The sequence below is a fragment of the Larus michahellis genome, chromosome 3 (assembly GCF_964199755.1).
Source record: "Larus michahellis chromosome 3, bLarMic1.1, whole genome shotgun sequence".
NCBI classification, from domain to species: Eukaryota; Metazoa; Chordata; class Aves; order Charadriiformes; family Laridae; genus Larus; species Larus michahellis.
This window is the reverse complement of record NC_133898.1, coordinates 127,455,513-127,476,802: the sequence shown is the minus strand read 5'-3', so window position 1 is coordinate 127,476,802 and position 21,290 is coordinate 127,455,513. Positions and strand designations below refer to the sequence as shown.

Sequence of the window (21,290 nt, the reverse complement as noted above, 5' to 3'; positions counted from 1 at the left end):
GGGAGACATGATGGGAAAAGCATTGGTAGCGACAAGAGAAACACATTGATACTTGCGGAACAGCATGTTTTTTAAAAGGTGAAATAGTTTGGACCAAAAGATGTTTCTCTTTGCATTTTTATCTTTTAGTTGTCTTTTCTGGGAGACAAGATCCCTCTCACACCCAGCTACTGGCTCTTTGAATGACGGTTAATGACTTCAAGAGGTTTATGGGAATAGTTTGTTTGTGTTATCTGTTTCAGGAGAGCATTTAAAAACTACAGTCAGGGACCTGGGTCCTATTTTGCTAGGTGCTGTACAAAAAGCCATTATTTCCACCCCTTAGCTGTGTATTGATAGCTCTCAGGAAGGCTATGGAGACCCAAATTGTCTCTTCCATGCTGTCCTTTGAGAGTTCACTCTGGCCCATCCACCTCAGTCCTATGCCACACTTCTCGTTGCACTGCTCCTGCATTCTCCTTCATTCAGGGTTCAATTTAAGGATGCTTAATTTACCACACTTTTGGGGACTCTCTGAAAATGCACAGAATCATGCAGTATAGCTCAATTATGCTGTTTAATCCTTTTTGTCTCCACACACAACATCATGACGGGTAATGCTTCTTTTGCCACTTTATTTGATTTATCCCTTAAATAAGCATTATGGGGAACTTTATGTTGTCAGCATGGATAAAATGACTAAATTTTAGTCATTTTCCACACCGGAAGTCTGTGCCACCATACAGAGGGACCTGCACAGGTTGGAGATCTGGGCAAAGAGGAACCTTATGAAATTCAATAAGGGCAAGTGTCGGGTGCTGCACCTGGGGAGGAATAACCCCAGGCACCAGGACAGGCTGGGGGGCTGACCTGCTGGAGAGCAGCTCTGTGGAAAGAGACCTGGGAGTCCTGGTGGACAACAGGATGACCATGTGCCAGCAATCATGTGCCCTTGTGGCCAAGAAGGCCAATGGCATCCTGGGGTGCATCGAGTGTGGCCAGCAGGTGGAGGGAGGTCATCCTCCCCCTCTACTCTGCCTTGGTGAGGCCTCACCTGGAGTGCTGTGTCCAGTTCTGGGCTCCCCAGTTCAAGAAGGACAGGGAACTGCTGGAGAGGGGACAGCAAAGGGCTACCAAGATGGTGAGGGGACTGGAACACCTCTGTTACGAAGAAAGGCTGAAGGATTTGGGTCTCTTCAGTCTGGAAAAAAGATGACTGAGGGGGGACCTTATCAACACTTATCAATACTGAAAGGGTGGGTGTCAGGAGGATGGGTCCAGGCTCTTTTCAGTGGTGCCCAGTGACAGGACAAGAGGTAATGGGCACAAACTTGAACACAGAAAGTTCCATCTTAACATGAGGAAGAACTTCTTTCCTTTGAGGGTGGCAGAGCACTGGCACAGTGGAGACATTCAAAACCCACCTGGACGCGTTCTTGTGCCACCTGCTCTAAGGTGACCCTGCTCTGGCAGGGTGGTTGGACTAGGTGATCTCCAGAGGCCCCTTCCAACCCTATGATTCTGTGATTCTAAGATTCTCTAATCATTAACAATAATGTGGACAAAAATCTTTCCTAATTGTGTCTTTCTAAGTGTAATAAAATGATAGGGAAGCTGGTCTAGGCCAATGCTGACAATAGCAGGAATGGGACCAATGTCTACCTCTACTCAGTCAAGCAGCACTAGGGTATGGACACTGGAGCTTACCAGTCACTCCTGCTACATCAAGAGAACAGGTCCAAGCCTGGGTTGGCCCCAGGCAACAAACACATCAGTGTCCAAGACAATTCCTGGGCACTTTCCAGAAATTAGCTCAAGTCAGGAGCCAGTCCAAAAGGGCAGTTTGAAGGTGGTCATCGTCTTTTGGAACATCAGTGATTTTAATACTATGGGATTGCCATGCCAGCTGGCCTCAGGAACAACGAACTGGCCTTGGCACTGGTTATTTTGTTACTTTTGATGCATGCAATGCCATAGCAGCTCAGTTCCAGCCTAGTGTTCTGGGCACAGACATTCAAGGTATTTCCAGGTGTGGTCACCTTGTGGTGGCAGCAGAGCATTTGAGAAGTTCTGTGGCTCTGTAAGCAGTAGGATAGAATCATAGAATGGTTTGGGTTAGAAGGGACCTTAAAGATCATCTAGTTCCAACCCCCCCCCGCCATGGGCAGGGACACCTACCACTAGACCAGGTTGCTCAAAGCCCCATACAACCTGATATTGAACACTTCCAGGGATGGGGCATCCACAGCTTCTCTGGGCAGCCTGTTCCAGTGTCTCACTACCCTCACAGGAAAGAATTTCTTCCTAATATCTAATCTAAATCTCCCCTCTTTCAGTTTAAAACCGTTGCCTCTTGTCCTATTGCTCCACACCCTGATCCAGAGTCCCTCCCCAGCTTTCCTGTAGGCCCCCTTTAGGTAGTGGAAGGCAGCTACAAGGTCTCCCTGGAGCCTTCTCTTCTCCAGGATGACCAGCCCCAACTCTCACAGCCTGTCCTCACAGCAGAGGGGCTCATAACCTTAATTCAGCCATGACACAAGGCCTGTTCTGGGCAACCCCACTAAAGAGCACTTCAGATTTACTGGCACACCTCCTTTGAGAGGGCTCAAGATATATTCTCCTGGATGGCTTATTCTCCTCCCTGGATTTTTTTGTGATTTTTGTGAGACAGATTTGGTATTTTCTCTCAAATACAAAAGACCAAAGATCTCTCTGACTCAAGATGTTCCTGACCTGTAAACCACTGAAATCTTGAGGAGCATTTGGGATGAACATTGCTATATGCATGCATTGTTCCCATACTCTTTCTAGGTAACTCTTTTCGATCACCGTTGGGGAGCATCCTGGCCTCAGTAAGCTTCTGGTCTCGCTTGTTAAGACTTGTGCACTTATGCTTTAAGGTCAAGAATGAGTTATTACTATAGTCCCAGTGAACTGGAAAACTGCAATTTTCTGTTCATAACTTGGAAAGATATACTATCATCTGTAATGTATATGTCCTACCTCTTAGGCATGGAGGAGCTCTGAAGGCTTGGTGCTAGCATAAAAATATATAACCATATGAAAGATGCAAATAATGAGTGATTTCACAGCTTGTGGCCATATCAACACATAGAATCACAGAACTTTCATGGTTGGAAAGGACCCATGAGATCATCAAGTCCAACCCAAACAATCTCTGCCACTAGAGCATGCCCTGAAGCGCCACATCTAGACGTTTCTTAAATACCTCTAGGGACGGTCACTCAACCACCTCCCTGGGCAGGCTGTGCCAGTGCCTGACCACTCTTTCAGTAAAGCAATTCTTCCTCATATCTAATCTAAACCTCCCCTGCCGCAACTTCAGACCATTTCTTCTGGTCCTGTCATTATTCACCTGGGAGAAGAGGCCAACCCCCACCTCTCTCCACCCTCCTTTCAGGGAGTTGTAGAGGACAATGAGGTCTCCCCTCAGCCTCCTCTTCTCCAAGCTAAACATGCCCAGCTCCCTCAGCCTGTCCTCATATGCCCTGGTCTCCAGACCCCTCACCAGCCTGGTAGCTCTCCTCTGGACACGCTCCAGCACTTCAATGTCCCTCTTGTACAGTGGGGCCCAGACCTGAACACAGTACTCAAGGTGAGGCCTCACCAGTGCCGAGTACAGAGGCACCATCACTTCCCTGCTCCTGCTGGCCATGCTATTCCTGATACAAGCCAGAATGCTGTTGGCCTTCTTGGCCACCTGGGCACACTGCTGGCTCATGTTAAGCTGGCCGTCCACCAGCACCCCCAGGTCCTTTTCTGCCGGGCAGCTTTCCAGCCACTCTTCCCCAAGCCTGTAGCGTTGCTTGGGGTTGTTGTACCGAAATGCAGGACCCGACACTTGGCCTTATTAAACCTCATACAGTTGGCCTTGGCCCATCAATTCAGCCTGTCTGGGTCTCTCTGTAGAGCCTTCCTACCCTCAAGCAGATCAACACTCCCACCTAGTTTGGTGTCATCTGCAAACTTACTGAGGGTGCACTCAATCCCCTCATCGAGATCATCGATAAAGATATTAAACAAAACTGTCCCCAAAACTGAGCCCTGAGGGACACCACTGGTGACCAGCCGCCAAGACCATTTCACCCCCTTAACCACAACTCTCTGGGCACGGCCATCCAGCCAGTTTTTTACCCAGCGAAGAGTACACTTGTCAATGCCATGATTCGCCAACTTCTCCAGGAGAATGCTGTGGGGGACGGTGTCAAAGGTCTTATCAAAGTCCAGGTAGACAATGTCCACAGCCTTCCCCGCATCCAGAAGGTGGTTCACATGGTCATAGAAAGAGATCAGGTTGGTTAAGCAGGACCTCCCCTTCTTAAACCCATGCTGGCTGGCCCTGATCCCTTGGCTGCCCTGCACTTGCCATGAGATCGCACTTAAGATGATGCTCTCCATGATCTTTCCCGGTACCGAGGTCAGGCTGAAAGGCTTGTAGTTAAAACATGCAAACAACGAATGCAAGAACAAACATTTTGAGTACTAAACCTTTTTTTCTATGAATTTGTATGTGAAAAGAAGGGGCCAGTGCAGGTCCTGTGGTGTGTAAGGAGGGTGACCTTACACCACAGTTTTTCCTTTCTGTGGAAGCACTAATAACCATTTTTTTTGTACTTGGGCTCCTACTTTAGCAAAACTTGTAGGAACACAATATCTTTGAGTCCACAAACGTGACTGTAATTGGCCAGGGGCTTCAAAGTTTTTTATGGAGGAACGATAAACAGGAGAGCATAAAAACCCACACAGTATGATGTTATGAGATTAATTTCCTTCTAAAATCATTTTCTTTAAAAGAAAAGATTAACAGCCTAAAGCAATCACTCTCTTTTTATTTACACAGTCCCTGCTATGAGTATATATATGTGTGTGTGTGTTTGTATCTCACACACGTATGTACACAAATACGTGAGCAAGCATGCATGGCTCCATGCGTTCCTGGGCGTTTGATCCTAACACACACTTTGCAAAAAACCTGCCACAAATAAGCTACTTGACTTTGCATATCTGTGTGTTTATTGCCCATGGGAACACCGCTAAACTCAGTTGAGTGATATCCCTAATTTACAGTTAGTGGGATTTCTAAAAACAATGGGGATGCCTTGTTTAAGCGTCTGCTGAAGCTAATGGGCTTGTTCTCATGTACCTATATAAAGATTTACAAGTGTGTGCAGAGCCTTTGCTTTCAAAGGATGCGTGTGTAGGCATGCCAACCCTGTACCAGGGACTGGACAAGAGAATTGGGGCCAAAATTATTTATGGGAAATGTCTGAACTCACAAAATGTAGAAAACCTTTTGTATAGCAAAAAAAAAACAACCTACGAATAATTTACCTTCACTGGATTTCTAAGGTACTATTGCTGGACCTTTTTTTTTTTTATTTCACATTTGAATGTCAGCAGGTCAAAAGGAACAGTTAATGCTGATGAATATTTCCCCCTCAGCAAAGATATGTGCTGGCCAGCCCAAGGCCAATGAATCGCAATTTCTAAACAGTGTCCCATTTATCTCTCCCCTCCCCCTTCTTCCCCGACTCGCTTTTATATTTTTGTAACTATAATTGTAGTTAAATTAGAAATAACTGACGGGCAAATCCAGTCGGATGGAAAGAAAATTGCGGGAGATTTATTTTATTTTGATAAAAAAATGACATTGCCTTTTGTTTTTGTCAAAAAATGGCTATATTTTTCCTTGTACCATGAATTGTGAAATCTATCACAAAATGGGTAAAAATTATTGAAGGAAATGGTGGTGTTAACCTGAAGGGGAAAATCATTAATGCTGATGTATTTCATTCAATTTTAAATGTAGAATTTATTTTATTTTATTTTATTTATTTGGCATTGGGGAACTAGGGAAAAGGCAGGAGACTTGCAAAGGGCTCTGTGTGCCTTTAAGTCAAAACATCTATTTTAAAAATACTCTTCCCTCCTTCCCCCCTGCTCCATTTTTCTAAATAAAGGATATGAGATGTTGGTGGTGGTGGTGTTTTTTTTTCCTAAGCAAAGAGGACCCCCTCGGCGCATTTTTCTTTTCAAATGTGAAATGAGGTGGAAAATCCTCATTTCACGACAGGAAGGACAAATATTGACACAAAGTTAATATTTGTCAGGAGCCCTAGAAGCAACCTGAGTGTTAAAATCTCATATAGATATATATGTTTGTGTGTTTATGTACGTGCGTGCATGTATGTAATTAAATAATAAACTTGATTTGATGGTAGGGGAATGTGTGTAAAGCAAAGTCTGCTCTCTGAGGCTGAGGAAATAGCTGGGGAGGGTGGACACACACTCTTTCCATGTATTATTTCTCTTTCTTTCATGCACAGAGTGGGACACACACCCGGCACACGTGTCCATGAAAGAGCCCAATACACACATGCCCTCTTCCCTTCTTCAGGTGCCCACAGTTCCCAATGTGATGTTCAGCCTCACCTGTTCACAAATGACTACAGATATGATCATCTTTTTCATCTTTCCCACCCATTTGTAGAGTCTCCTGTTGACTCACACCAGGTTTCTCTTTCTTTCTTTCCCCACTTTTTTCCCCTCTCTCACACACGTGTGTGTGCAAGCACACACGCACCTCCAAATATAACCTGTTTAATCTAATTTCACCCACTGCGAGGGGACGCTTCTGGAATTTATCACTGTTATTGTTCATCGCCAATGTAAATAGCACATGTCAGCTCAATACTCAGTGGTCACTCAGTATTTATTAAGTCCTGTCCACTCTGGCCTTTTTTAGAGGAAAGCCCCAGGGCAGATTAGCTGCTGGCCCTGACACGCTGCGTCACTTATCTATTCGCATTGATTATGAGAGTCAGCTGTGGCCAGAACTCACTTTTTCCTTCTCCTCTCAGACCCCTCTTACAAGCACCCCTGCTTGGATTTTCATGAGGAAATAATCAGATTAGGGCTTCAGCAGAGAGTTCATATGGAGTTCTCTTTCTTCAATGTGCTACTAACTGAATAAACGTGTTTTGTGGTAAATTGTAAATGACATTATGATTACTAAGGCCAGCATGGGTTTCATTTAAAAGTGATCGAAATTGCAGGCTGCAGAAATTGTGACTGGCAGATAAGGCCATTTAGAAGGAGACAAGTAATGATACATGTACGTACATGGGTGTGTGCACAGGAAACTGAGCAAACCCACTTTGTGAGGCAGGCAGGGCAAAGGAAAGTCCTGGGAAATCACAAAATATCAGCAAATCCCATTTGTAGACAAGAGAAATGTCACCGGGGGGAGATGGGGGAGGTTTCCGGGAGAGCAGACGATGAGATCCGTCAGCCTTTGTGGGCTGGCTGCCTGCTGCAGGCTGCGTCCTCCCACCGCTCCGGGACAATACCCAATGTCTCCGAGTGCAGCGTTTCCACTTCTATTTCTGAATGAAGTGGTTGCTGCCTCTCCTTTTTCCCCTGGCACATGCCGATAGCAAAACACTTATAAAGATTAAAAAAAAAAAAAAAAAAAAAAAAAAAAAAGAAAAGGTAAGAAAAAGAGAAAGAAAATGGTAAATTGATGTCTAAAAATAGGGGCTTTTGCATAGATCCTATCTGACTTGGACCATCCTCCCTAAACAAAGCTTGATATTTATGTAATTTCACTGCTTCCCTTGGTGACGTGCAGAGCAAGAGCTCATTCTGGGAAATGCTCGCAGACATGGGTACCAGTCTGCACATGAGGAATCCCCCTGAAATAAATCATAGGTAAGCATCCACAGGATCCAGACATTGAGATGTAGCTATAAGCAGAGCCTAAACTGCTTTCTTATAGTTTGTTTCTTTCCCAGGAGTCTGGTATTTTCTTCTAGCAGCGAGTTTCACAGTTACAATGTTTCCCTGATAAGGGGGATGCCCTTTTATTTGTCCACAACTTTGTGATTCTCAAGGGTGTTGCTGTTCCTTTCTTTTTATCATTAACACCAAGCATTGTTGATCTTCCTTTACATCCCCAAAGCTACTGAATGAGGAACACAGAGTTGTTTTAGACATTGGTCGTGCCTTGCCTAACACATTCGTGAGCACAGATAACTAGGGAAGGAACAGGCTTATGGGGGAAGGAGGATTATAGCTGGCTACAGCAGCAAATTCCTCCTTTGATTTTATTTTGAAGAGAGGAAGGAAAAACAGAAACACGCATCTTTTCCTAAGATGCTCCAGGGAGAAATGTTTATGCTTTTGGTGCCTGAATCTGAACTCATTTACTTTTATTCTCTCTTTGTAATCAGTGATGATCGCATCATTACAGCCTAAGGCATAATTTCTCTCATCTTAAAGCAGAGACCTATATTTGGTCAGGTGGAGTGTACTCAGAAGACTGTATGAATTACTTCTCTTCTGTATAGATCCTTTCATAAAAGGATCCTCTCGACTTGTCACCACAGACACTTGGGATGGGATTTGGTGGCAAATTCTGACGTACGTGGAAGCATCTTAGCTCCTGTCATATTCAGTGAAAGAATACCTAAAGCATTGTCTGAAGTGGCTTTTGTACTCCCATGGATCATGTATTACATCTGCAGACATTGTAGTTGCCCAAAGAAGTCCAGGTGACATTATACACTTGTGTTTAAGTGACAGGATCCTATCTCTGGTCACTAAAATTACAGGATTATAAAGGGCAATCCAGCTAACAAAACAGAGCTATTTTAGGGTGACCTTCACAGAATCACAGAATGATAGGGATTGGAAGGGACCCTTGGAGATCATCTAGTCCAACCACCCTGCCAGAGCAGGGTCACCCGGAGCAGCTTGCACAGGAACGCATCCAGGGGGGTTTTGAATGTCTCCTGATACAGAGACTCCACCACCTCTCTGGGCAGCCTGTGCCAGGGCTCTGCCACCCTCAAAGGAAAGTAGTTCCTCCTCATGTTTAGGTGGAACTTTCTATGCTCAAGTTTGTGCCCATTACCTCTTGTCCTGTCACTGGGCACCACTGAAAAGAGCCTGGCCCCATCCTCCTGACACCCATCCTTTAAGTATTTGTAAGCATTGATAAGATCCCCTCTCAATCTTTTTTTTCCAGACTAAAAAGAACCAAGGCCCTCAGACTTTCTTCATAACAGTTCCAGTCCCCTAATCATCTTGTTGTCCCCTTTGCTGTCCCCTCTTCAGCAGTTCCCTGTTCTTCTTGAACTGGGGAGCCTAAACTGGACACAGTACTCCAGATGTGGCCTCACCAGGGCAGAATAGAAGGGGAGGATTACCTCCCTTGAGCTGCTTGTGACACTCTTCTAAGTGCACTCCAGATGCCATCGGCCTTCTTGGCCACAAGGGCACATTGCTGCTTCATGAATTTCATTACTTTCTAAACTGTTTTGTCTGCATTGATGGCTGGGGAAATGGGAGTGTTTCAGTTACCATAAATGTGTGTCTAGTGTAATTTCAGGTGCTGTGGGGTGTCCCACTGGGCCTCCGGCTGCCACCCTTCAAGTGCATAGGTCTTCTATAGACACTCTGTGACATATCTCAGATACCTTTGGGTATCCCATGAGATACTAGATGCTTGCCTGTGGGTAAACGATTTAAACTCCAGATCTCCACTGACTGCAATGGGAGCGTAGACACTTGGAGCACTCATAAAGGTCTCCACTATTTGTAGGTGTCTGAATCTGGTGCTTTCTTCTAGCTCTAAAACTTGGTGAGGCAATTCACTTCTGGAGTAAATGAATGATTTTCTGGTCCTTTCTAGTTTTTTTTTGTTTGTTTGTTTGAGATACAGTCCCTGTGAATGGGATGAGCGGGTTTCATGCACTGTTAAATCATCTTTCCAAAGAATTGCAGTAATGCCCTGATTTTTTACCCTGCTACAAGCTTGGAACCAGGAGAATGTAGAAGACATAAGGACATAGTGGTGGGTCAGACCAAAGGTCCATCTAGTGTGCCTGCTCTTTCAACCGTGGCTGTAAATTGATATCTAGAAAGAACAAGTCAAATGTATATGGTACTTCTCTGCCATTCATTACCAGTCTTCAACCATTTTCAGCTCAAGGACATCTTGAGGTAGATGTAGTTTCTACCTATTTAATATTCCTTAGTGTTCAGGCTTCTCTAAAAACTATGTAAAATTTTAGCATCAACAAATTGACTTTGGGCGCTGAATGGGAAAATAAGCAGTTTATAAAAAAATAAAATATATATATAAAAAATATCACAAACTGCTGAGATGATATCTGTAACAATTCTTATTTTTTTTTTCTCCCCATCTCCCTTTATTCTCTTCCAGGAATTTACCGAGATGACAGCAAGTGCATCTTCAATCCCTCAGTACAAGGCTACTTCTGCGCACAGGCAGATCACGCACTTGTCATCCTAGAAAACTTGGACCCCAACATGTCCAGCCAGAGGCTGTTTCCAGTGGTAGCAATGACAGACAGCTTTATGGACACCTTCAGTGATGTGACGTCGCATTCATCGTGTTATCTTGCAGACCATCGTTCTACTTTCTTTTCTGTGTTACCATCCACCAAACTTACTACAATTTGCTTCCCAGACCTAGCACCTCTGACTTTCAGACTCTACCTCCTCAGTGGCCAAAATGCAACCAGACTGCCCCTTGCTATATTCTACAATGAACCACTCAGCCTTCGTGTTTTCGTTCAAGGGAAATACGTTTCTCCAACTCCATCTTCTTTCTCAATGAATGAAGGGGCAGGGGCAAATTACTTTAGCTTTGAGGACAATCTTCTCTATGTTCTCCTGCATGAGAAGGAACCTGTAGAAGTAGTTGCTGGCCTTTCCCTTCTTGTGGCTTTCACTGTAACTGAGGCTCTTGGGGGAGAGGATGAAGCAAGTGTAATACATCGATTAAATGATTTCTTGAAGGTTGGTCATGACCAAGTCAGAGTAGTCCATCATGTGCTGGGAGGTGAAAGCATGTTGAAGGTAATCTCAGCCAATGCTAGCAAAAAGAAATACCACTGCCCCAACATGGCATTTTGTACAGCCTTTCATAGCAGATCTAGCTCATGGAAAGTGGGGAGAGGACCAGTGAGTACCCGAGCTCTGCGGCCATCTGATGAGGCTGGTCCGTCAAGAGTGCTCATCATTGAACTTGGTGATCCACCAGGTCATCCAAGAAATGAGTTGACAAGTGACAGCTTAAAGAGTTTGGCCAGAAAAATTATCAACGCTCATCAGACTGGAGACCTTCAGCGAGGCCTTGGCTTACCAGTTGATAGCTTAATGGTGACTCAGCCTGTCTCACTGTTTCCCGCAGAAGCTAACAACAGGTAAGTATCAGATTCAGTATCAGCAGTTTCTGATTTAAGTGTAGTGAGGCAATTTAACCACTTGATCTGCTTATTAAGATAGAGCGTAAATTCTCCGTTGACTGAAATATGACTAACCATGGTGAAACACATTATAAAGTTCCAATGATAGAGCTATGCCCAAGTACTAGCTGGACTCCTGAGTGTGAATTACTGCTGATATTCTGCTGATATTCATGGATCTGTGTAGTGCAGAGATGCTTTAAGCCAGGAACAGAGTTCCTGGATGTTTGCCTTGAAACTACAAAGTATTGGTTAAAGTCAATGCTTCTAAAGAAGTTCAGACTACAATAGTTCTTAAGTTTTTAAAAAATAAATCTACAAATTTGAATTAAAATTAAAAATTAAATTTTAAAATTAAATTTTAAAAAATTAAATCTACAAATACAGAGATGTATTATGAAAAACAGCTTGTTGCCTTAATTAACATGCAGGTCTAAACCTTAATTCACATACTTTTAAACTTTAAGGCCAGAAAGGCCTGTGTAGTCTTCTACTTCAATCTCCTGCATAACACAGGCCACTGCTGTTCATTTTGATACCTCCATGTTGACCTTTCTTTTTGGCTAAAATACTTATTCTAGAAAACTATCTGGTCTTCACAGAATCACAGAATGGTAGGGGTTGGAAGGGACCTTTGGAGATCATCCAGTCCAACCCCTTGCCAGAGCAGGGTCACCTACAGCAGGTTGCAGAGGAACGCGTCCAGGCGAGTTTTGAATGTCTCCAGAGTTGGAGACTCCACCACCTCTCTGGGCAGCCTGTGCCAGGGCTCTGCCACCCTCAAAGGAAAGTAGTTCCTCCTCATGTTGAGGTGGAACTTCCTATGTTCAAGTTTGTGCCCGTTACCTCTTGTCCTGTCACTGGCCACCACTGAAAAGAGCCTGGCCCCATCCTCCTGATACCCACCCTTTAAGTATTGATAAGTGTTGATAAGGTCCCCCCTCAGCCTTTTTTTTCCAGACTGGAAAGATCCAAATCCCTCAGCCTTTCTTTTCTTGAAGACAGAAGAGCTGGAAATATCCAATCCTACCTGAATGTGTGCCTAGATGTTGGATGCTATCCCTGGTTTTGCTGCCACAAGTACTTGCCTGTTGTCTCTTGTCAGTACTTGCCTGTTGTCTCTTGTCAGCCTATGTGTCTCCAGCTTCCCATGAGAGTCTCTTGTTCTTTCTTTCACTGTTATATGAGTGAGTTTCTGGGCATTGACTCTTCCTCCTCCTCCAGATGCCTCCAGAGTAATCAAATCACTTGGCTGTCTGCTTTTTAATAAATTGAAAGGTTTGAGTTCTGGAGAATGTTTCTTTCCTTCTCTGTCTCTGTTTTCTGAATTCTTTTTGAAGCGCATATATCTGAAAAACTAACAGTTTTCCTCCATATCAGTGCCATATGCAAAAGTGGTGCTAAATCCCATTTTCTACTGAAAGAATTCAATGATCCCATTAGCCCATTTTTCCACAGAAATAGGAGACTTCATGATCCACTGTTTGTTCACCGTATTAACTAATTCCTTCTGAGTCCTAGCTTTCCAGGACCCAAGCCATCCAGTTTGTTTGCCCAGATCCAACACACCACATGGCCTAGGTGCCCATGTTTGATTAATCTCTCCATAATGTATTAGCCCACCAATGCTTCTGTGCATTTTATTTTCACATTTGTTTCTTGACGTAGATAAAGCATCTTAACAGCACAGGTCATCCTTTTACTTTATAACAATTTCCCAATCGGAGCTACTTTTTGAGCTCTGCCTTTTACCTAGTTCTTGGTCAGTTTTTTATGTACTAATTTTTTTATTGGTGTTCTGTACCAAGACTTAGTTTTTGAAGGTCATTTTTTTCCTCTCCTCCACAGCAGCGAACAACCCTTTCTGTACCTCCTTCCTCTGTTCCTGTCTTTCTCTTTTCAGCCTCTTGCAGCCATTATTTCCATGTCCCAGACAGCAGCCCTTATCTGCAGAGAAGGCTAGGAGGAGCAAGGCTGGGAAGGGAGCAGACAGCAGAGTATTTCAGCCTCAGATCCTGAATCTATATTAAAAGCATATGGGAAATATGAAAAAGGTAATATCCCATCTGTTTTTAATAGGGGGCATGGGATTTGATGTTTGGCAACCTTATTATGTACTCTTTTGATATTGCATAATGTTATTTTTTGATGTTGTGCACTGCTGAGCCTTACCCAACTAAGCATATTCCATCTATGCAAGAAAGCAATTGGATTTGTCTAAGACTTACTTTCTCTAATTAATACCATATCCTGTAACATTTACCACTGACCCCTGTACCATTCTGATGTCTGTTGGCTGCTAGAGATACAAACTGCCATTCACACACTTAACTTTTCTACTAGGCACTGTGTGGCTTACGGTAGTGAAGCACCCACAGTAAGGACACTGGTCTGTCACCACAGGAATCTTTGCTTTGCTTTTTTTGATTGGTTTTGGTTTGTTGGTTTTGGTTTTATTTTGTGGTTTGTTTGCTTTTTGCTGTTTTTATTTTGTTTTGTTTTGTTTTGTTGTTTTTTTTTAATGGTAATATATTAAGCACAGTGGGAAATTTTTATTTGCGAGATCAAATTTTAAATCAGGGACAAACTCTGAGGATATGCAATATTTTTCACTGGCAGAACTAACATCACTATTGTCAGTGGGTGTATTTGTTTTACGATGTAGGATACTACAAAATGGGACAGCAAAAAAATGCTGCAGGAAGTTTTACAGCCTGTGATAGGAAAGGTTATCCTGTCTTTACGCCATCCCAAGACATGCCAGACTGCAGGATGTGACAGGTACAGAACAGGGTCTCCATTATTGATGACCAGAACAAGAGGAGCAACAATAGCTAAACTGTGGGAAAGGAACAAGGTATAGATTTTTTTAGAGTAAGTTCACCAGAACCCTATTAAATGCCTGTAGGCTCCTGAACGCATCAGTGTAACATCATGGGGAGGGGGGGAGGAAGAGATCACCTAAAGGACCACTCTCCTCTGTGTGCCAGGGAAGAAACCTTGTGGCTGCCTTTTTTCAGGCACAAATGACATTTTCTCCACACTGGGGACTGCTCTCCCAGCTGGGGTTTTTCTTCCCATCTGTGCATGCTCTGTGAAACCAGTTCAAAGAGCGACGATCAGTAAAGGTCCCTGGGAAGGAGGCTGATTTATTATAGGGACAAGAGCAGTGTTAACTTAAAGCCATAGATTCACCTTCTCAGTAGGGGAAGACCTAGAATGTATAATAAGGAGAATACTAACATCACCATATCATAGGACCAGATCAGAGATCATCCACCTTTAGCTGCCTGGGCTCCTCTGCAGTATTATTTATTGCTTCTCATCAGTCATAGCTTTTCTGGAATTACTCATGGCTGACATTTCTGATGCAATAAGGCCACAGATAACTTGTGAAATGAAATCAGGGTTTTCCTGTTGGGACATATAGTATCCCCACTGTCTATCTGTCTCTCTTTAGGCAGTACATGCTAGCACAAGCGAGGATAATGGGGCTGGGATTACAAATCAGGCTAAGTATTCCTGTGTATTTGTCTGTGGAAAGAAAAGAAAAATCTTTTCACCCCTAAATCATGCAAAATCCAATCAGGCTGTCAGGTATACACAGAACCTGCCCTCCTGCTGGGCCAGTCTCCGTGTGGTTTCATCGTGGCTCCTCTTGCATCAAGACAACAACAAAAAGGTCTTTGATCAGCAGAGACTGGGTGTTCATCTTTGCAGCCCAGGACAACGAGGGGGAAGGCAGCCTTGGAAACCTTACTGAGGTCGGGTAACAAGGCAGTAAATCTATATATTACATGGCCAAGCCTTTAAAAAAATCACTTGTCCATTATGATTTGTAATGCTTTTTTACATGATTTTAATTTAGCTCCTTTGTTAGGGTGACTTCAAGCACAGCTCATTGGATTGTCAAGGAAAGACGGAGGTGATTGCTGTAGTCTTGCTCAGCTGGAGAATGAGAGATGACTATCACATAGCTTTATCTTCCTGTGAATGTCTGTATGTTAATATATGCTGCAATGTATTTTACAGATAGAAATCTCTGTTTTGCAATGTTTGCCTGATTTAAATATAAATATAACAGTGAAAGAACAAGGGAGCACAACAGCACACGTATTGCGTGTGTTTGTGCGGGTGCCTTTATACTAAATCAGAAATATAGCATTGGACAGTCATCCAGAAGCCATTTAGTCTGTATCTCCACACCAGTGCAGGGTACTTTGCTCCTTCTTGACGGACCTTTAACCTGCTACAAACTGAAATTTGCAGGCATTAATCTTTCTTTATTAAGAGTTAGGTTTGGCGTAATCTGTGAAAAACTGTGTGTGTGCAGGAAATGATGGTGTTTGAAACTCACAGCAAGCAATAAAAGTGAAGCAAATCATCAAAGAACTGCTCATTCAGACAGCAATACCCATGCAGAGCACTAAATGAGAAATTACAACTAATTTGCTATGTCACACGACATATACACAGGCAGGCAGGGTTAGAAGTTTGAACTAGATTAATTCTGACACATCCTAACCCCAAAGTGTTTGGGTTTGGTAACCTTGGTGCAGGTTTCAGGCAGGTTGCTGTATGGAATTGCACAGGGTTTTAAAAAAGGGAGACGACAGCGTTTTTTCCTGTGCAGGGATACATCTTTTCCTCCAATGGGTAGGCAAAAGGAGGATGCTAAAAATCCTGATATCAAAGCTGCAGTTATTGCAGCATTTGAGGCTCTATAAAAATTTTATCTGCCACACACTCCTGAAGTAAAGATGTGGAAAGGTGATACTCAGGAGCTTAAACCATAAGCTTAAAAGCTCCTTAAAATTAAGGATTAATTGCAAGTCAGATGTTCATAGGGACAGTATAAAGAATATATTTTTGAACAGCATGTGCCAATCTGTTTGTTGATGTACAAAAAAAGACAACCTCAGTTAAAGTAGATACAGGGAAGGACATTTAACACAATAATGGAAATAGTTTATTTTAAGATATAAGGAATAAAAAAAGCTTGGTTTGTTTAACTTGGCAAAGCAAGGTTGAAGGGAGATATCATCCTATCTGTGAAAATATGTTGGAAAAGTAAATACCAGAGAGGAAGCGCTAGATATTAATGGACAATGACAGCACAGGAACAAATGGGTGTAAAGTACCAAGAGGTAAATTTACATTTAAAAATAGAAAAAGGTTCCTCCTCAGGGAATAAACTGGAAGAACCTGCCAACAGAACTGGAAGAAGACTATTTCTCATTCAACATCAATCTATTTTCCTGATTTATTTTTTTCTCCACATGGCCAATGCAATATTCTGACCTTTTTTTTTTTTTTCATTATTTTTTATTTAAATAGTTTGGGAATAGCTGAGACCCATTTTTGGCCAACAACTCATTTAACAGTCCAGCAAAACTGTGGAAAAGTACACATGAATAAATTTACGGTGAGACCTAGAAGGTTTCTAATCAGAGGAGTGGGATTCTATAATGGGCTATTTATGAGAGTGATGGGTTAAGAAACTTCATCAGAATAAAGGGGGAGTTAATACATATTACTTTATATAAAACTGTGTGATCATATTTCAATTTAGGAATCAGGATGAATTTCACTATTTTGTTCTCAATTCATAATTCTTTTCAAACTGGGTAGTTGGAGGATCTGTGAACAAGAGGTAGATGGTCATCGAGAACTCAGGGACTCAGGCAGATCTTTCTGCACTGAAGATGGTGGCAATGAAGACTTGTGTGTGAAAAGAGTCTGAGTGAAGTCATTCTGGGTTCCAGAGGGGCTTTTATCACAAATCCTTTTGCTATTTTTTTGCTTCAGGTGGCCTTTCAGCAGAAAATCCAGGAACTGAAATTGGGCATCAAATGATGGTGTCAGGAAGGCACAGTCATACCAGGGATGATGATGCCACACAAGGTCTTTGACTATGTAGGTGTTAGACCCCAGGTCTGCTGTTTTAGCATTTTTCTTCAAATTTAATTCAGAGTAGGGAAACAGAGTAGATATCTTGTCTCCTCATCTATGTTTAGTAGAGGAATTAAACTGCAGCTTAAGCAGAAATACTTTGCGTTCAGGGACTCTTCCAAAGAAGCACAAAGTATACCTTGCGGGATAGATATGTGAGTCATTCCTGCAGGTTGAAGGTCTGTCCATAAGACTGTGTGTCTGTCTTTGAGGGGGAAAAAAACAAAAACAATCAAGGTAGTCCACCCTTTTTGCATATGATGCTTGCATGAAGCCAGTATTTCCCTTGCAAGTTTTCAAACAAATCTCCAAAATACCCTTCTAAAAAACAGCCATGGAGTTTCACCTTGCCACTGCAAATGGATCTATCCATTAAAGGATCTATCACTGTCTACCAGTCACCCAAGCTACCTTCCCCCTCTGAGCCTTATTTTTAAACTACATTTTGGTTATTATCTACTGTACAAGGTAAACTTATAAAAAAAATTGCCAGTCCCACTTAAAGGTGACAGCTGTGAATTACAAGATTCAAGCAATTAAAAGTACTACGTCCACTGTAACCATGGTAGAAACCACAGCTTGCTCTGACAATGGGCTTCCAAAAACCAGCTGGTTCCTCTGCAGGAAAGGAGCAGGAGATAGGAAAGGTGAAAGGAGAGGAGAGAGCAGATGAGGAGGAAGATAAAGGGGGAAAAGGAGTGCAGGACTTTCATGGAATCATAGAATCATAGAACGGTTTGGCTTGGAAGGGACCTTAAAGATCATCTAGTTCCAACCCCACTGCCATGAGCGGGGACATTTTCAACTAGAACAGGTTGCTAGAGCCCCATCCAAACTGACCTGTAGCGTTTCGAGGGATGGGGCATCTACCACCTCTGGGCAACCTGGGCCAGGGTTGCACCACCCTCATTGTAAAAAATTTCTTTCTTACATCTGGTCTAAATCTTCCCTCTTTTAGTTTAAAACCATTACTCCATGTCCTGCTGTAACAGGCCCTGCTAAAAAGTTTGTCCCTATGTTTCTTTTAAGCCCCCTTTAAGTACTAAAAGGCAGCAATAAGGTCTCCACAGAGCCTTCTCTTCTCCAGGTTGAACACCCCCAACTCTCTCAGCCTGTCCTCGCAGGATGAGTTGCTCCAGCCCTTGAATCATCTTCGTGCCCTCCTCTGGACTCGCTCCAAAAGGTCCATGTTCTTATTATTTTAGGGGCCACAGAGTTGGATGCTGTACTGCAGGTGGTGTCTCACCAGAGCAGAGTAGAGGGGAAGAATCACCTCCCTCAACCTGCTGGCCACTCTTCTTTTGATGCAGTCCAGGATACGGTTTGCTTTCTGGGCTGTGAGCTCACATTGCCAGCTCATGTCCAGCTTTTCATCCACCAGTACCCTCAAGTCCTTCCTGGCAGGGCTGCTCTCAATCCATCCATACCCCAGCCTGTATTGACACCAGGGGTTGCCCCGACCCAGGTGCAGGACCTTGCACTTGGCCTTGTTGGACCTCATGATGTTCACAGACTTTGCAGGCTCTACAGCAGAAAGGAGGGGTATATTGTCATTGTCATGTATTACCCAAGCCAGTGTGGGTCTTTGAAACTATGGGTTTGTGTTAAAAATAAAGGGGATACACTCAAGAGGAGCATTTCCCAATTTCCTGGTGTTCCCAGAAGTTACAGGTGGTTGGACACATGCAGAAGAGGCAGAAGCATCCCCCTTGTCTTTCTCAAGGACTGGAAAGAGATCTGGTCCCAGCGCTGCTACCCTAGTGCTGTCAAACAAAACCTGCCTTTCTCATGGATCCATTTTCCCGCTTTACAATTAATGAGACCTGCAGTAAAAGCAATGATTTACATGAGTGTGCACACATCAGTGAGGAGCTGCCAGTCATGTCTCCAAAGGACCGATCCTTTCCCTACTCCACCTTATTTAACATGATAGAGGTGTCACCTCTATCAGCAGAGCTTGTCTGGTGTGACATTTGAGCGAGTGACAGCTGTTCTGGCTCTGAGGTCAGCCCGCTTTGCTGTCGCATCGTGCTCTTGACTGCTACCTTGCATTGGGTGGGAAAGGGGGAAAAATTCTTCCACGTGCTTTGTTAGCAGGCGCCTGGTGAGCAAATAGTTAAATGGGTTTGGATGCTGGGTCTTTGTGGGAGTGTATGCATGTATATACATGTGTACATGTATATATATAGATAGATACAGATATATACACATACACCTTGGTTTGGCTGTAGGACCTCGCGCCCGCAGGCCACAGTCACATTATCATCTGGAAATTGGATAACGACAGCACAATGACAAATCCAGGTTGCTTGCAATAAGGTGCTAATCCCTTTGCTTTAATATCGGAGCAGCGTGTAATGATGTTTGGACATCACTCCAGTTTACTGACGACCCCACTGGGGCCAGCAATAGAAGCGTACAACTGTCTAACAAGCCATCAGGTGACCGCCGTCGTCAAAGCAACGGAGGATGCAATCTAATCTTCCCTCCATCCCTTCCAGCTCCCAATAAGGACCAGATTATAGAAGTGGCCCATCAATGCTTGGTAACTCGAATCAATTAACGTTAATTCGCACAATGCTATGATGTATTGTGATCACTTTCATTTCAGAGAAGGGGGAAGAAATTGCTATAATTCACCTAAAATGAGGTTGTCTATGGTGCTGAGGTATTAATTGGGTGTCCATATTAAATGGAAAAGGAGCACGGTAGTGAAGGAAAAGTGGATGAGTGACTCTCTTGGCTGCTATTGACCTATCAGAAGAAGACAGTGCCCTTTTCCTTTGCTTTTATCTATTACAGTTTTCCCTATTGCGTGTCAAGTTGATGTATTATAAAAAATTCATTTGGTGACCTTTCACCCCCCTAGCAGATTAAACAATTTCACTGGGATGGCATCATTAACAGGGCCTTACATTTAATGATGATTTCTCTAAAAGGCCACGGAGATTCGATTTTAAGCTAACAGATTTATTGCACTATTATAACATATCGTAAAAAACTGTACCACCTACGGTCTGGTTTTAGGATAGAAACTGTTTAAGAGTTTATGTGGAGCTTAAAGTGGTATTACCTTGGGATACACAGCAGCGGCAAGGCTCTGACCTCCGGCAGGATGCTGTTTACATTTAATAAAAGACGTTTCTCCGACCGTAAACTTCGAGAGTGTGTTATGGAGGAGGCCTGGCTTAGCTCCTCACCACTAGCAGGCGGCTTTGTAAGTCAGGGTATTTCCAGTCATCTACAGCAATTATTGGAAGTCACTAATGAAATTTGAGGATGTTTCTCTCCTATCTGATGCATCGACTCTGTCCCTCTCTTTGTAAAGACTCATGGTGGTCCCACCTCATCCTTGAGTGGATCCATTAAATCCCTCCTGTAGCCCTGTTTTTCTTTTTTTAAGGTGTCTTATCACTCCAGACTGCAGGAATCTGGACTCCACCAGCTGCACCCACCAAGCAGCTGCTTGCCTTCAGCTTTTGATGCCACTGGGATTGATAAGTGCTAAATGAAAGTTGTCTGAGCAGGGGGGAAGACTGGCCTTATGAAGGAGACTTGTTTGTGTGGTCCTGGACAGTTGTGTTCATGCTCTGTGGCTATATTTACTGATTTGTAAAATGAGGAAAAAAAATCCTGAAAGCTAGATTGGGAGCCATTTGGAGCGTGGACAATATCTAGCAAATGGAGAAATGGATATCTGATGGTGGCAGTGCCCCAAAAAGCTAATGTCAGAAGAAGCTGGTCAAAAAGACTGGGTATTTTAATTAATACATACTCCAAGGGAGTATGCATTGGACCTTTCCTTCAGAACTTTTTCAATCTAACCAATTTACCCAGTGCTTTGAACAACCACAAAATATCCAGCTTCTAACTAAAGCATCTTTGCTTTTTGAAAGGAAACCCTCACAATCATTAGATAAAGCAGTATACTCCTCTTGCTCAGCCTTGCCCACAGAGCCAATTCAGTTACTTGTTGCTGTTCTTGTTCCCTGTTCACCATCAATCTAGGCCTCCTTGCTACTTCTCTGCACTACTAGATGTTCTCTTGTTAGCTTTCTGCCA

At 43.3% G+C, this 21,290-nt stretch overlaps 1 protein-coding gene across 1 annotated transcript in view; it reads left to right on the top strand.

Annotated features, from left to right (window-relative positions):
• PKHD1 (PKHD1 ciliary IPT domain containing fibrocystin/polyductin) overlaps positions 1-21,290 on the top strand; it is a 276,108-nt gene that overhangs the window by 233,071 nt on the left and 21,747 nt on the right. Inside the window, exon 59 of the mRNA XM_074582079.1 lies at positions 10,229-11,234. Coding sequence (XP_074438180.1) covers positions 10,229-11,234 — 1,006 coding nt within the window. The remainder of the gene's footprint in view (positions 1-10,228; positions 11,235-21,290) is intronic.